The sequence below is a fragment of the Cotesia glomerata genome, linkage group LG5 (assembly GCF_020080835.1).
Source record: "Cotesia glomerata isolate CgM1 linkage group LG5, MPM_Cglom_v2.3, whole genome shotgun sequence".
Lineage (NCBI taxonomy): Eukaryota > Metazoa > Arthropoda > Insecta > Hymenoptera > Braconidae > Cotesia > Cotesia glomerata.
The window spans coordinates 8,984,807-9,002,238 of NC_058162.1; the positions used below are offsets into that span (position 1 = coordinate 8,984,807).

Here is a 17,432-nt window from a genome sequence, read left to right on the forward strand (position 1 = left end):
AAAAAAAAAAAAAAACTGAATTTTTTAATTCGTTGTCAATGAATTTATATAAAATAATAGAAACAATAAAGTTTTTTAAGTGAGTATGATAAATTAAACCTGATAAAAAAGCTCATTTAAGAGAAAATATATTGTACAAAGAAAATTATTTTAAAGAATTTTCTTTTCTTGAATCAAGCAGGAAAATTCTTGAACTAAAGAAATGTTTAAGTAAATTATACTAATTAAAAATAGTTTCGTGTTGATTCAAGACAAAAAAAACTCTTCAAAATGATTTTCTCGGTTTCGAAATTGTTTTTTTCCAATTTAATTTTTATGTCAATGCATAATTTACTTGTGAATTAATAAAGTCTAAATACAACTCGTCGACTTATCTATAAAACAATTAAACTATAAAACCGACCTCTTCATCAGTATTTTCTCCTTTTCCATCACTGGCCGGTCCAGAAGGTGGAACTCCACCTTCAATTGCCGCCTCCTGAGATTGCTTGAATTGCTGTGAAGAATAAACAGGCGGCAAAGCATCCGAAGACAGTTGCGGAGGTGCCATATCAGAGTTATAATCAACTTGCCGATTCGGAATCGCGTTTTGTCTGAATGGCTGTTTGTTTTCTTCGACAGCATTTGGCAGATACGCTTGATTCTACGATAAAATTTTCATTAAATCATTACACTGATAATTAAAATTGTAATAACAAAAAAGTAGTATGTTAATGAAAAAAATTTACATAAAAAATATGTCAGGAATAAATGAATAGTAGATAAAACTTAATAAAAAGGTTTTTTTTATCGCTTACTTTTGACCGAATTTCATCTATATTTTAAATATTTTATCAATAATTAAAATATATGAGAAATATCTGTATTACAAAAATATAAAAACTTATATATAACTCTATTTAAATATGATACTTTTAATATATTTTCATGACCATATCTTTTTATTGATGATTAATATATGTATTTTTTATCTTTTTCATATTTTCATACATTTATTTCGTGTATGTTTAATACATTTCAACTATTATTAAAATATATAAGAAATACGCATGTAAATATATAAAAAAAAAAACTTGTAAAATTTTATTCTAAACTATATAATATTTTCAAGATATTTTTATGACTTCATTTTACTTTTATTGTTTGAAATATAATTTTTTAACTTATTTTTTTCCTTCATATTTTCATTAATATATTCTGAGTTATATTTTTATGTATTTAAGTTACAATTAAAATATATAAGAAAATCGTTCAAAAATCAGCTATTAAAAAAAAAATTTATTTATACATATTTTTAATAATTTTTTTCATGGGGGTGGAGGTAATACTTTACCAATTAAAAAAAAAAAAAAAAAAAAAAAAAATACCTGAAGCAATTGCTGTTGCGACCTGAGCTGTTGCTGCAATAACAAAAGTTTCTGGATGCTCTCTTGAGTTTTTTGAAGTTGCATTAACTGCTGCTGGTACTCTTGCTGCAATGCCGGAGGTAGGTTCAGCGATTGAATATTATTATTGGGGTTATGTAATAAAGCGGAGCCAGAGGGTGACTGACTGTGACTACTGACCACTGGTGTCTGATGCGGAAGTGCCGATCTTGGACGTGCCAAAGGAATCCACTCGCTGTTTGACGTCTGACGTGACCATCTGTCGCTGCTCTCCACGGAGACGAGAGTTGACAGACTCAGCCAGGTTATTAAGAGAATCATCATTGTCTTCCTGACGATCTGCGATTAACAAAACAAATTTTTTAACCGGTCAAATCTCTATTCAGGATCTCGCTCTACACTGCTGTACTGTTGGGCAATCCTTTTCCTATTTTATAATTGCTCTTGCCAGTGGTAATTACAATCGCAACAATAATTATAATGCCAACTCAATTACGCGATATTATAAGTAACGATATAAAAAGAAAAAAAGCATAATAGACAGCTGGAACGAAAGTAGTTTGTCATTTTTTTTTTCGGTTCTTTATTTTATTTGATTTTACTTTAGCGATACACTTTATACACTTGAGCCAGTCGTGCATTAAATTGAATTTTTAAATTAGAAATTTGTAATAGATTATAATAAATTATGAAGGTTAATGATTTATTAATAAGAAATTTTGATGGGTGTTTAGTTTCACGCTCCCAAATACTTTAATTAATAAAAATGATGTTTAAAATTTTTTTTAATAAGTGACATTTTTAACTTCCCGCTAAGAAAATTGAAAATTTTTTTTTAAAGGTTCAGCGAAAAAAAATTTTTCAAAAATGTCAATTTATCAATAGAAAATTATTTTGAAAACTCTGAATTGATTTCTTAACTCTCTACTCACGAATAAAAATTGAAATTGTTTTTTCAAACTTTAAAGTTATAAAATTCTTTATTGACAAATTGATTATAAATTAAATCGATTTTTATTGCAAATATTAATTTAATTTATTAGTTTCACGATCCACGATATTGCAACCCATAAAATTTATATTTCGAATTTTTTTTGAGCACTCACAAATTTTTAACTTCCCGCTAAGAAAATCGAAGATTTTCAAAAATCGGGAAGTTATTGTTCTCACCCCGTTTTACGAAAATCGAGTTTTCATCGAATCTCGACGTTTCAAGGTCCTAGGAAGCTTCCCTGACTATTCCCGCGATGGTGTGTGTGTGTGTGTGTGGATCTATGTAAACCTCTCATAACTTTTGAACGGCTTGACCGATTTGATCGCGGTTGGTGCCATTCGAAAGGGCTTGACTAAACTTAGATTTTTAATATACTTTGGAACGATTCGGACCGGTAGATTTTGAGAAATCGTAAGAAAAGTACAAAAAAAAATTTTTTCAAATGAGGTGTTTTGGAATAACTTTTAAACGGCTTTACCGATCAATTTCAAAAATAATAATCAGAATAATAATCAGCTCTTAACATCAAAAAACCACGTCGAATGCCGCCAGTCTGGTCAAAATCGGTTGATTCGTTCGTGAGTTATCGTTGACGAAAGAAAACCGAAAAAAGTGTTTTTTCGGAATTTCTCCGAAATTTTTCGTTCTATCAATTTAAAATTGAAGATTCTTCATGAAGCTTAAAAACTGCGTCGAATTCCACCAACCGCGTGAAAATCGGTTCATTCATTCAAAAGTTATTGGGTTTTGAAAATTCAAAACATAATGTTCTATCAAACTCCTATCAAACTTTTGAGCTCGAAGAGCTCAAAAGCATACAAAAGCTATTTCTTTAAGCTCGGAGAGCTCAAAATAACACACAAATTGCATTTATGAGCTCGAAGAGCTCAAAAACGTCATAAGTGCAATTTCAAGCGTTTAGGTATAGAATTGGCGGGAAGTTGCAGGGATGGCCTTCAGGGTCAACCGTTTTCCTAATTTTTTTTTCTCAAGGTTTATTAACAATGTTCGATTGACATAAAATTTTTGTTAACATTAAAAGCTTTAAGACATTAAAAATATAATTCAACAAAAATAATTTTATAGAAAATTTTTAAAGATGTTAATTTTTCTTGTTAAGATGACCGTGAAACTAAACAATTAAAAACTTTTTCGATATTAATTTTTTATTAAAAATTTTAACTGTAAATAATTCAACTACTTTTCTAGAGCAAATTTATCGAAATGATATTTATAGAAGAAAAAAGTGTATTTTTAAAGTGAATGTTGTCGACCTCGAGTGTAAATTATTTTTAAATAGAATACAAATGTTTCGTTATACAGCAAAGTGGAATTAATTATAATTATTGTTTTTAATTGGGTAAAAAAATGTTTTTAGCTTGCTTTGCTTTAAAAATGTGAGCTAAGTGGATGTTGGATAATTTATCGGAGCCAGCATCGACACTATCGTTAGTTAAGGTATTGAAATTATTATTACTACTATTTTGTTATTATCAACGTCACCGAGGTACATGTTTAACTCGCGTGTCGTAACAACACACATGTAGGCATACATTTATATCACCATAGTAATATACTGCAGGATTTGGAGTGAAACAGAGCTAACGAACTGTAAATAATCGTAAATCTACGGAGGATTTCTAAATAAGAAAATTATTAGCTGAGAATGAGAAGAAAGAGTCGGAATCGCAAATAATTATTGTCTATGATCTATGGATTCACTTTATAATTTAACCGCCAATTATTTTATTGTTTAATCTTCGGTATTTGTTCATTTATTTTAAAGATGAATCATTTGTAAGTCAAGAAATTTCTTCATTTTAATTAACTGAGAGAAACTTTTAATTATTGTTATTAGATTTTTGAAAAATTATTGATAATCAGTTCATTTTACACATCGAAATTTCTAGATGAGATTCTAATTAAGTCATCTTACATTTATTATGAGATTATTTACATTTATTATTTTCTAAATTAATAATTTTTCAAATTTAGAGTACTGTTCTGCTTAAAAAAAAGTTTTGAATTACGATAAATATTTTTTAGATATTCATTCGAATAAAGAAATTGTTCTTTATTTAAAAAATTTGTTTCCTCATTCGAAGCGATCAATTTTTTGAAAGACAATTTCTTGATTGAAAAATTTATCTTTTGAATCAAGTTTTTTTTTTTTTTTTTTTTTTAATGTAGTTACGAGGAACATTTCTGATAAAATAAAAACTATACAAGTTAACCAACAAGTTTTCATGGTATTAATCATTATCCAAGTACATTATTTATAAAAAACAAATAAAAAATAGTAATTTCTACCAAATTAAATATTTTAAAAAATTGCTACAATTAGCTCTTATTTTACTGTAGTCGGATAATTTTGACTTATTTTAGTATAATTAAATCGTCTAGACATCTTTAGTATTTAAGATCAGTAGTAAAAGAATCATTTCGATAATTAACATGATGATTCATCTTAAATACAAAAAATTTATGAAGTTTAATTTAATTACTTAAGTAAGTATGCTAAATTCATCGGCCTTATTTATCTACTATACCTAAAATTTTTAGTATATTTTTTTTTATTACATAAAAAAAATTCTTGGCTCTAGAGTTTACATGACTACAGAAAGTATTTGAAAAAAATGGATTTATCTTGAATAAAGTAAAATTTTCTTGAGCTGATAAAATTCTTTTATCTCAAGAAAATTTCTTCTTCCTTCACTATAACTTTAATTTTCCTTACAATTTTTTTTGTTTTTAGTGAATTTTTTTTCTGTATAAAAATGACTATTTTTATTAATCTTTACATGAAAATTTACTCAGATAAATAAAATCAAAATTTATTGATATCTTAGTAAAGGATTTTTTTTATATTTTCAAGAGCTAGTTATGCTTTTTTTCATAGAATTATCGTAATAATGCTAGTATGTATTTATTTTTGTTGATACATTTTACATGATCTTTTAAAAATATTTTAGCATATTTAAACTCCAAGTTAAATTTTAATTAGAACTCTAAATAATTTATATAATAGAAAAATAAATCTCCTTAAAAAAAATAATTTATTTCAAATTTCCTTCCGGTAAAAAAAATTACACTTCTATTAAATTACGTATATGATAAATGTAAAATTTTAAATTATCATAAATACGCGCTCTTTTATAATTACATAATTCCTAACAAAAATAATTGAAATTCCAACGGATACTTTATTTTAAACTAAAAAAATCCTTTTGACATCAAAAATGTAAGAATTAATAAAATAAAAGAAGAATAATTTAGCTTTGGTTACTCAGTAATTGAGAGAAAGAAAAAGGAATTTTAAAAAAAAGCCACAAAAGAAATTTAATAACAATTTAATGCAGTAATAAGGCGTTTCATTATTCAATTGAACAATACTTTCGTGCATAAACATCCACTTGAGGATTGCATTTAGCACGTTTACGTTATGTTTTACATTGCAATAGTCAGCTGTACTACTGACATGATTACAACTAAACAGCATACGTGCGGGATTTGAATCGCGGAAGCCTCGCGTGTTTGCTTTAATTTTTTTTTTAGCTTTCATCCTCGCCATATTATAATAATGACAATAATAATCATCATCACCATCATCTTAAATATACACACGTTAAATTACAACGATAATTTTAATAACATTAATATTAACAGCAATAATTGTTGTATAGTTATGCACGACACGTGTGTTGATCGCATTCCATTCTTATTCTGTATACTTCTGCCCCTTTTACTTTGTGTCGGACCCGAAAGGCTTTACTGAGTATTTATATTAGTACTTGTACCGACTTAATGAAACGAAACAAGAGTACCCACCCAATCGACATTTTTACATTCATACATATCTAACTTAAGTTAAATAACTTTCTCTTCATTGTGATAGATCCACGATTATTTGTATCGCTAAGTGAATATAATTATCGATCAAATAAACATAACGAAGCATGCATGCAAACCAGGTCAATTAATTATCTTTTTCTTTTTCCATTTCTTTTTTTTTTTAATCGTAATCTCTTTCTTATCGCCGAAAGTGGGCTTTTTTATCTCGAGGGCTCATTTGATACTTTTCTGGGTTTCTTTTTTAATCAGGGATTAAGTAGGGTTCCAGTTTCGTTTTCATTTTTGTAAAAGGAATTCAAGATGTGGGCAGTGGAGCAAGTGGATGGATTTAAATTTAAGATTATTGATTGATATAATCTGACAAAAAAAAAACTTTTTTAGACAAAAATTGAATAAATTATTATTATTATTATTGTTCATGAAAAAATTTTATTAACTTTTATAAATTCAAATTTTCCCTACAAGCCAAAAGTCAATTGAATACAACAGAAAAATTTTTTTCTATATACCAACATTGATTTACTGTTTAGATAAAAAAAAAGTACGTTCCAACCTTGAAAATAACATAAAAGTTTACTTTCTCAAAGGTTTTAGGGTTAAAAAAGCGTATAAAATTTTACTTGTATTCCTCACATAACTTATTCGTTTCAATTCAATCATTGAATTCTAAGTTTGAAATCGGGTCAAATAATTTTCTTACAAACTGTCAAACTATACTGTTGGCACTTCATCTACTCAGATAATTATCAGTATAAAATCATGACTTAGAATCTCCCTTTATATTATTTAAACTCACCGGACGGAAATGAATTGAATTAAAGGAGAATAAATAAGTGTGTTGATAGTGTAGTTATAGTACATACGGAGAACTTTCTTTAGTCACCTTCGCTCTCTCGAGCTCTCATTTTCGTAGGCCCGCTAGCGCCGCTCGACACCAAAACATTTTCTGTTGCTTTCGATTGTCCGACTTTTTAAACTTAACTAATATACTTAATAATGACAGCTTAAAGTCAGTTATTATTTTTAATTGGCAGATGATTAAAATTTTTCTATTTTATGAATGGAGACTTTTTTGTTAATAGAAACTTGGATTAAATTATTATAATTTTTATTACAAGAAAATATTTATAATAAATACAAACAATTTATTATTGTTATTATTTTCTATGGGCTAATAATTTGAAAATTTTTGAGACTCACAAAAATGTATTATTGACTTAATTATTAATTATTAAAAAATAACGACCCTCGATATTCACCGAAAAAATATTAAGCAGTTTTAAAACTTTATTTAATTAAGAAGTTCATACCGAAGTATATTAATTTTCTAATTAAAAAAAAATCAATATGAGAGTTTTGAATTTTTTATATTAAAACGGTATTAAGCTAAAGAATTTTTCAAGTTTGTAAATTATTTTTTTTGTGAAAAAAAATAACAAACATTAATTTATTATTGACATCTATCAAATTTTTTTGTTGGAAAAAATGAGTACTAAAGCTTACAACATTTTAAAAAAATGAATTTCAAATTTTCTATTTAAAATTAATTTTTATGACAAAAAGAACTCAATTTCATAATTAAAAAATTTTTTTTCAGTTTCACTTTAAAAATCTCATTAATTGAAAAATAACTTCTTAAGTATTTTTAATTTTGATATCATTAAAAATAAATTTTATAAATTTCTTTTAATTAAAAGGTAATTACTAAAATTTCCAATTTCTTCCAATTAAAATAATTAAAAAAAAATGGAATTTATTTCCGCTTAAAAATGATCAAATTCTTAAAAAAAAATAATAATTAATAATATACTGCTGCCTTATGCTCTGCTAAAAGTTGTTCGGATGTTCAGTCTTTAATTACTACTTGGCTGAATGATATTTACTTGTGGATGTGTGCCAATCAATTATCTCTAATTATAGATAAAAGCTTGTTTATTACTTTCGGATGTTATGTTGATAGTGTCCCAACTGAATTTAAATTATATCTAGTCAATAAGGAGCTAAAAAGAGTTAAATCCTACAAACATCTGGGATTGATCATTGATAGTAGACTAAAATGGGACTATCATACCAAAGATTTATTAACTAAGTTAAAATTTTTTACATATGTTTTCTATAAACTTAGTTTATTTATGAATAGAAGGACTTTAAAAATAATTTACTATGCAATGATTGAAAGTATTATTAACTACGGATTAATTGCCTGGGGTGGTGCTTATAGTACCACTAGAAATTCTATAGTATCAACTCAAAATTGACTGATTCAAAAAATTATTATAGATGAAAATTGTAATGTTCTAAATATACAAAAAATTTTCATTGTGAACTCACTCATCTTCTATTTCAATGATTGCAGGCACAAACTTTCAAATACTTTTTTCAATACTAGAAATAAGTCAATCTCACTTCCTAAAATTAATAAAAACATCACAAGTCAAAGTGCAAAATACACGGCCTTTAAATATTTTAATTTATTACCGAATGAATTGAAATATTTTGCCGGAACAACCAAATTACTGAAAATAAGTCTAATTTGATGGATAAAGCAATGTGACTTATGATTTTTCTCTAAACTACTATTATAAATTAATTATACATGTAAACTAGCTTTCTTGATTTGTATTTTAATTTATACCAGTCCTATGAACAGATGTTATGCATCTCTATAGGACAGATATGTCATTTATTATATTATATTATATATTGATTATCTGTAATATTTTCTGATTTAATAAATAAAAAAAAATAACAATAATCAATTCAAGTCTATATTTCTATAAAAAATTTTAATTGACAAGAAAATTATTAATTAACACACTTTAATAGATTACTCAAACAACAAAAAATTTGAATTTAAATTAAATTAAATTTTAATCGAAACTTTATATCCATCTCAAATATCTTCCTCTACAAATCCGGACTTCCTGAACAGCAAGTTGAATTAGTTCCGTATGAAAAGCTTGCGCGGATAATCTTGAAAAAAAGAGCTGAAAAACCGGCCGCTTCTCATCACCAAAACTTCCGCATTCCGCTAATTAGCTCTATAAATGGCTGAAAATTTTCTAAACCCACAAGTTCATTGCCCGTTAAAAAAACGATTCGACCGCGGAAGAAATTTTACCGACAAGTTAAATCTCTAAATTCTAAATCAATCACTTAAACGTTTAATTTGCCGCAATCTCTGATGGTGAATTATGACCGCAGGTCAGTCGTCTATAAAATGGATTTATATTGAAATTTCTGAGAAAGAGGAATAGAAAAATCACTGTGACCCCAATTCAAAAACTCTCGATACAATAAAATATATAATAAATAAATAAATAGATAAATTTGATCCACTTGACTAGTAAAAACTAATAAAATCAGCGAGTGTACTTACCATTTTTAAAATTTACACTACTTTTCCTTAATTTAAAATATTAACTACACAGCACAACACCACTCATCCTCTCCGGAGCTATTAGTTTAATAAATTATTAACAAAGGATAACAATTAATTGACTAACACTTTAAACGCACGTGAAAAATAAAATCCTAAATGTACTCGAGTACTGAGTCGTGAATTGTCTGAAACAAGTTCTCAGTAAGCGTAAGACCTATATAACGATCCCCTCCAATAAGATTATTCTTTAATAGAAGTAAAGGCATATCGGTATGGTGTCTTGGTGTATTGGTCTCTTTGATCCGATGTATGGGCCCGTTCATGGATACTAACTTCTAAGAGAAAGCAGACAATATCATTGGGTTTTGTAGGAAAAATTTTGAAAATTTAATAAAATTTTTTTTTTATCTAACAATCCATCACATTAATCTTGAAAATTTGAAATTCAGTCTTGTTGGATGAATATTTAATATTTTATCTAAGTTAAGGAATGCCTTTTTCTGGTATATTATGATTTATGGTATAAGTGTACACCACCTTTTAGCATTGACGTCAGTACTAAACTTTTGCACTAAGAACACGTTCTGATTAAATTTACAGTTTTAAGTATGAATGTAGTTAAGTAAATTGGTAAAATACTTTAATTATTATTTTAAATTAACTATTTGAAAATTATTCTTAAAAGTATCGTAATACTTCACAAAATTATAATTTCTGTTTTATTTTTTACGGCAAATATTATTAAAAAATTACAGAAAATTTGATAAAATTTACATTACTATTTTCGCACTCTACAAATTGTTAAATGTTGTAAATTATGAGAGTCTGTATTTAAAATTCAAAATATTGAAATCAAATTTTACTGTTATTTTGATAAAAAAAAATTAACTTGAAGAAAAAAAATTTTGAACCCAGAGAATCAATACAAAAAATTTGATCGTCTTGTATCAAGAAGAAAAACTCTTGAACAGTGAAATTTACCTGAAACAAAGAAATTTGTTTTCGAAAACTTTTCTACTTGATTCAAGAAAAATAAATTTTTTATAAAATATTCTCTTAGTTTAATTTTTATTTTCTTCAATTAAGTTAATTTTTCATTAATTTAAATTTCATGATTGATGATCATACTGATAACAAAATTAATTTGATTTAAGAAAAAATAAGAACACCTGACATGCATTCGGGAGATCCGGATTAGATTTCGGCTTGGTCCAATCCTCATATTTTTTCAATTAAATGATTAAAACTAAAATAAAATTTATTTTTTCTTCAGTAAAAAAAATTTTTATCTTTGTAAAAAACTACACTCCTAATTAAGAAAAGAAAATTAAAAACAATTTGAAACAATTCAAAATGATTTGAGTTTACAATGTAGATATACACTTGGCACATGGGATAAATCTTTTTTAAATTGCTGAAGGGTTGACAAAATTACATAAAAATTATGTATGACTCTTTTAAAAACGAGAAGAAATGGGATAAAGTAATGAGAAATAAAAGTAGGAACAAAATTCTGCAAATAAGGAATCGGTTTGTTGAAAACAATAAGTAATGAGTAATTGATGATAGATAATGCCAATGACAAGTAGCAAAAAACAAGTAACTGAATACATAGACAATCTAATGCCATGAGAAACACTAACGCTGTCCGCAAGACTTGGTAATTTCATCCGCTCACGAAGACTATAAGTGTATAAATAAATATATGAGATAAAAATAAAAATAATAATAATAGATCTTGAAGGAGAGTGTGGATATCTAGGTCTCTTGGAGCTGGACACTAGGTGGAGAACTTTTGTACTTCCCTTTCACTTATACTTAGTTCCGAGCCGCAGAAAAATTAGCAACACTTACAGTAAATGGTGAGGTGGATTCTCAATTCTAAATTCTGAATTCTAATGGATAAATAAACTTACATTAGGCTTGTCTACGCTACCTTTCTTGATATGACTTGCAGTTTCCCGGCATGGGTAACCGATCATTTTTTTAATTTGGATAATTAATTTTTTAATTGCTTACATTATTGCTAAGTATCTTTGTGGGTCGGAATTTTAGATTACAGATGTTGGATAAGTTTAGTTTACCATTAACTCTAATGATTTTTGTTATTTATATTTTTATTCTTACCCTGCATTTTAAAATTATATTACGGATATAAGATTTTTAATGTCTGCTCTCATGATTTTAATAGAAATTTTCTTATTTTAAGAAATGTTGCTCAGTTAACTGCAGAATTTTAAATTGAACTAGACAAGAAATCAAAAAAATTCCAATTTTTTATAAAGTTCAATTTTGATTTCCATTTTGAAGGAAATTTTTTGTTGACGATATAAGACAAGTTATGGTTAGAAATTATTATGGTAGCATAGTGATAAAAAATCATAAGTTATGATAACAAAACGTGATATGATAGCAAATGATCATATGTTATATTATAAAAACAGTTTTGTTATTGTAGCAGAACCCTTTAGTTAGTTGAACAAAACAATTTAGCTTAATTGATAAATCGGTTTGTTGGACCAACTAAATTATTTCAAACGGATAACAAATATTTTTTTTTGTTTAAAAAAAAATGTTTTGTTACAGTAACATTAACTAGTTAGTTGGTCTAACAAATTTTTTTATTGAACTAGCTATAAACAACTTTTTTAAAATAACTAAAAGTAACAGAACAAACCCGTGTAAAAAAAAATTGTCCCAAAAATGTCCCAAGCATAGGACATCCAAACGTGACACAATGAGGGACATTTTTGGGACATCTTAGAAATAGTCGGAGATTTTAAAATAGTGCACTTAAGTAATTTTTCGTCTATTTTAAGTATTTTTTTTAAGATTTTCAGAATACTTCTACAATTTTATGACAATTTTACTACAATTTTAAACGTTTTTTTAATGATTTTACAAAACATAATTTATTTTTGCACAGATGTAGATTTGTCTAGAAATTGATGGATGAAACATTGATTAAACGTTTTTGGGAGAATTTAAGGACATTCCTGGGACAGTTTTCAGACATTTTTGGGACAACTTTGGGACATTTTCGAAACATTTTTTGGACGTTTTTTAAATATTTTTAGGACAATTCTAAACGTTTTTCAAATGATTTTAAGAAAGACAATTTATTTTTGCACGGTTATAGATTTATCGTAAGATTAATGGATGAGAATTTTTAGGACAATTTCAGGACATTTTTAGGATATTTATTACTATTTTCAGGACATTTTTTATATATTTTTAGGACAATTTTTAACGTTTTTCAAATGATTTTAAGACAATTGTTTTTTGCACGGTTGTAGATCCATCCTAAAATTAATGGATAAAAATTTTTAGGACAATTTTGGGACAATTTTAGGACAATTTTGGAACATTTTTAGGCCACTTTTTGAATATTTTCAGGAAATTTTTTTAATTAAGAACGACAATTTATTTTTGCACAGCTGTAAATTTGTCTAGAAATTAATGAATGAAACATTTGCGGAACATTTTTGGGACAATTTTAGGCCAATTTTGGAAAATTTTTAGGACATCTGTAAATTTTTGTAGGACATTTTTTAAATATTTTTAGGACAATTTTTAACGTTTTACACATGATTTTAAGAAAGACAATTGTTTTTTGCACGGTTGTAGATTCTTCCTAAAATTAATGGATGAAAAATTTTAGAACAATTTTGGGACAACTTTGAGATAATTTTGGAACATTTTCAGGACATTTTTGGAACACTTTTTGCAAATTTTTTAAATATTTTTAAGACATTTTTTAAATATTCTTAGGAAAAATTTGAAAGTTTTTCAAATAATTTCAAGAAAGACAATTGTATTTTGCACGATTGTAGATTCATCGTAAGATTAATGGATGAAAATTTTAGAACAATTTTAGGACATTTTTGGGACAGTTTTAGGATTTTTTTGGGACAATTCTGTCATTTTTCTACAAAAAACTTGAGACATTTTTAGAACTATTTTACAATTTTGAACATTTTTTAAATGATTTCAGAACGATAATTCATTTCCGCACGGCTGTAGATTCGTCCTAAAATTGATCCAAAAAATGTTCCAAAATTGTCCCAAAAATGTCCTAAAATTGTCCCAAAAAAGTTCAATAAATGTTTCATCTATTAGTTTCTAGAAAAATCTACAGCTGTGCAAAAATAAATTCTCTTTTCTAAAATCATTCAAAAATCGTTCGATTCTGTCGTGATTTAGTTCTAAAAATGTTCAAAGTTTGTTGTAGAAACATTACAAAAGTGTTCCAAAAATGTCCTAAAATTGTCCCAATAATGTCCTAAAATTTTTCATTCATGCATCTTAGGACAAATCTACAACTGTGCAAAATAAATTATCTTCATTGAAATCATTCAAAAATTGTTCAAAATTATCGTGAAATAGTTCTAAAAATGTCCTAAAGTTGTCCCAAAATGTCCTAAAATTGTCCCAAAAATGTCCTAAAATTTTTCATCCATTAATTTTAAGAAGAATCTACAACCGTGCAAAAAAAAATTTTCTTTCTTAAAATCATGTGTAAAACGTTAAAAATTGTCCTAAAAATATTTAAAAAATGTTTTGAAAATGTCCAAAAAATGCTCCGAAAATAACCTAAAATGTCCTAAAACTGTCCCAGGAGTGTCCTTAAATTCTCCCAAAAATGTTTAATCAATGTTTCATCCATCAATTTCTAGACAAATCTACATCTGTGCAAAAATAAATTATGTTTTGTAAAATCATTTAAAAAACGTTTAAAATTGTCATGAAATTGTAGAAGTATTCTGAAAATCTTAAAAAAAATACTTAAGATCGACGAAAAATTACTTAAATGCACTATTTTAAAAGCTATGATTATTTCTAAGATGTCCCAAAAATGTCCCTCATTGTGTCACGTTTGGATGTCCCATGCTTGTGACAATTGCACGCCTCATAGCGCGAAGCGCATGACGTTGTGCTTTATACTCGACTCGTCAAGGTCAAGCAATTTTGTGATCTTTAAATGTCTCTATTACAACCATATTACACTTATACAATAATATAAGTAGATGTACACGGAGAAAACACTTAAATTAAACCATCTTTTACTTTCTAAAATCATTTCATGTAGCTATTTTGAAAAAAAAAACGTTTTGAAAAAAATTTTACGTGGACGTCCGGATGTCACCCCATTTTGGATATACCAATGATTACTCCCGAACAAATTGATATTTCAAGACCGGGCCTTTTTTATTAGTTTACGAATGCGATGAACTGGGTACGTATTTCATATCAGTAGCCTAGTTTACGTATTTTTTTTTTAAATTGAATTTTTATTAAAATTTATTACGATATAACCGTACAAAGACAAACGAATTTTTCTTATTTGTCACGTGAAAACTATGGCGCCACTTGATAAAGCTAGATTTTTTTAGACTGCGTGCGCATATAACAAGAAAAAAAGGCGCTGATATTTAAAAAAAAAAATACTCGGTAAGAAATTACTTAATTATATTTTTTTTTTTTTTATCAGTTACACAATTCATTTTTTCTTAAAATATGAATGAGCGTTATGAGGTGTGCACTTTTGGATTTTCCCAACTTTTTTTTTTTTACACGGGAATTTGTTTTGTTGTGCTCAAAAAAATATTAAGGAAGATTGAAAATTTCTTGAATGAAATCAAAGTTTTTTGAGCCAAGAAAATTTCTTCTTGCTCTAAAATATCTTTTGTTTTCCTTAAAATTTTCTTGGTGCAAGAAGTTTTTTTTTTTCTGTATATAAAATTATTATTATTTCTATTATAAAATAGAAAAACTTTAAAAAATATTTGTGCATGTTCCGCAACTAACACGAAATCAGAAGCGAAAGTGCGCAAAAAATGACAGTTCTTTACAAAATAAATAATAAAAAAGAACAAGCAAATAGGTACATTGACCATTTGAACTGATATTAAATATACATTGCAAAACGTCATGCATTAATGACACATTATACATATATTTAATAACAAAATAAACATGATATCCTACACGGACCCCCACTCGCCTTTCACAAAATAATTCAGTAATAACAGCAGTATGTTATGTAAGCACCATGCAAGTATATGGAGGATACAAGTAGATTTTTATTTAACGATTTTCTGATTTGAAAATGAATAAAAGTAAACCAAGCAAGGGAGATACTTGCAATCCTCAAGGCCCGTATATCCGGTCATTCTATTCGCGAATCGATCTCAGTCTTATACATAACATTTTAGCACATTGTTCCTCGTACAATAATGACTAGGATGCATACATAACACGTGCATTATATTGTATTATGTACCGCGAGATAACTACAACTTGACGAGAGGTTAGGTAAAGAATAAATGCCTGGAATGATGAATGAAGAGGGCGTTAGAGATGAAGAGAAACTCGAGAATTCCATGATAATGATTAAATAAAAGATTTTCATCTCCTTCAACACCAAGTAGAACTTTTGTTTCTTTATCCTTATAATTTTCTTTCATACAAACCGGCATTGTTTTATACATCCTTTTATGGTAACAGTTTTTACTTTTACGTGTCAATTTATACTCAGATTACTTCTTGAATGTTTCAGTGACCTTTCTTCAACTCGATATATCTTTTAGAGACTATTTTTGCCCTATCAATATGTAAATTTTCTATTTTTAGAGATCACATTTTTGCTTAGTCAGTTTAACGTGTACAAAAAAATATAAAATTTTATTTGTTTTCAATAAAATGTTTGCGGTAATTTCTGAAATTCAAAAGTTATTTATATTTATTTTTGCATGAATTTTGATTTGCCTGCACACGTGCATGTCTCCATTTTGTAGAATAATCTGACGCCATTTTACTGTAATCTGTGAAATCAATTAAATTTTGAAGCAAGTGATACATTACATACAATTAAAAACATTTTTTCTTATGCATTTTTGCACGACTCATAATGCAAAAAATTTTTTGCTTTTCCTTACTGCTACTATTATTATTGTTAGTTCGCGGAAGCAATATAATTTGTATACTATCAAGCAGATAATTCAATGAAAATTAATATTGCAATTTTTTAAAATTTATTTAGTATAATAGAATTGAAAAAATCATTATAATAAACTAAAAACTTGTTCCCGACAAGCAATAGAAAAATTTGCAAGCTTAGAAACACGGTAACAATAAAAAATTCATTATTTAAGTAGTTTTTTTTTAAATATACTCGTTTTGTTCCCTTCAAGTTTCGGTATCTAATATGACTATCCAACTCGATTTTGATTTATCATAATTATTTATTGTTCATAAAATATACACGAAAAATTTTGTTCTTTTTGCGCTTACGAATTATATTAACAGTTAGAGCTAAGTTGAATAAGAAAAATACCACGAAATATTTGAAATTTAAATTATATCAATATTTATCTATAAATTTTCATCTTTTTACACTATACTCTATCAATTAGCGATATAATTTTAATTTTCATTAAAAATTCAATGAACATTATGTATCGTCTTTCAGATTTTCCAAGTAATCAATTCGGAAATTTTCGGCAAATTATTTAATCTCAGATTGACTCAAATTAAAAAATAAATAGAACAATAAAAAGAAGTGTGCATTCTTCTTCTAGTATGATGGAATGCATTTTACTTTGAAGGCGGGTCGCTTTCTCTAAGTAAAAAAATATAATAGAAGCCTGGCATGAAAAAAAGTACAATGACTTCATTATGTTAAGCTTGTTTGAGTTTTATTATTAATTTAGTGTAATTTATTTTTATTATTAATTTTCTAATCATACGGAAATTTATCATATTATGATTAAGCGTTTTTTCAAGCTTACTCGGTTACTGTTGTTACTATTGTTGCTGT

The 17,432-nt window shown here is 26.8% G+C and overlaps 1 protein-coding gene across 2 annotated transcripts in view; it reads right to left on the minus strand.

The window, feature by feature from the left end:
- The window catches only part of LOC123265089 (flocculation protein FLO11), a 28,923-nt gene extending 19,117 nt beyond the window's left edge, over positions 1–9,806 (minus strand). Inside the window, exons 1-4 of one of the 2 annotated variants that reach the window (XM_044728694.1) lie at positions 9,611–9,806; positions 1,566–1,724; positions 1,368–1,472; positions 404–643 (exon numbers count right to left, since the gene is read on the minus strand). In XM_044728694.1, coding sequence (XP_044584629.1) covers positions 404–643; positions 1,368–1,472; positions 1,566–1,724; positions 9,611–9,613 — 507 coding nt within the window. In that variant the 5' untranslated portion in view covers positions 9,614–9,806. Of the gene's footprint in view, positions 1–403; positions 644–1,367; positions 1,725–9,610 lie in introns of both variants that reach the window. The other variant, XM_044728693.1, reaches the window with a different exon arrangement.
- Positions 9,807–17,432: the final 7,626 nt, after the last annotated feature.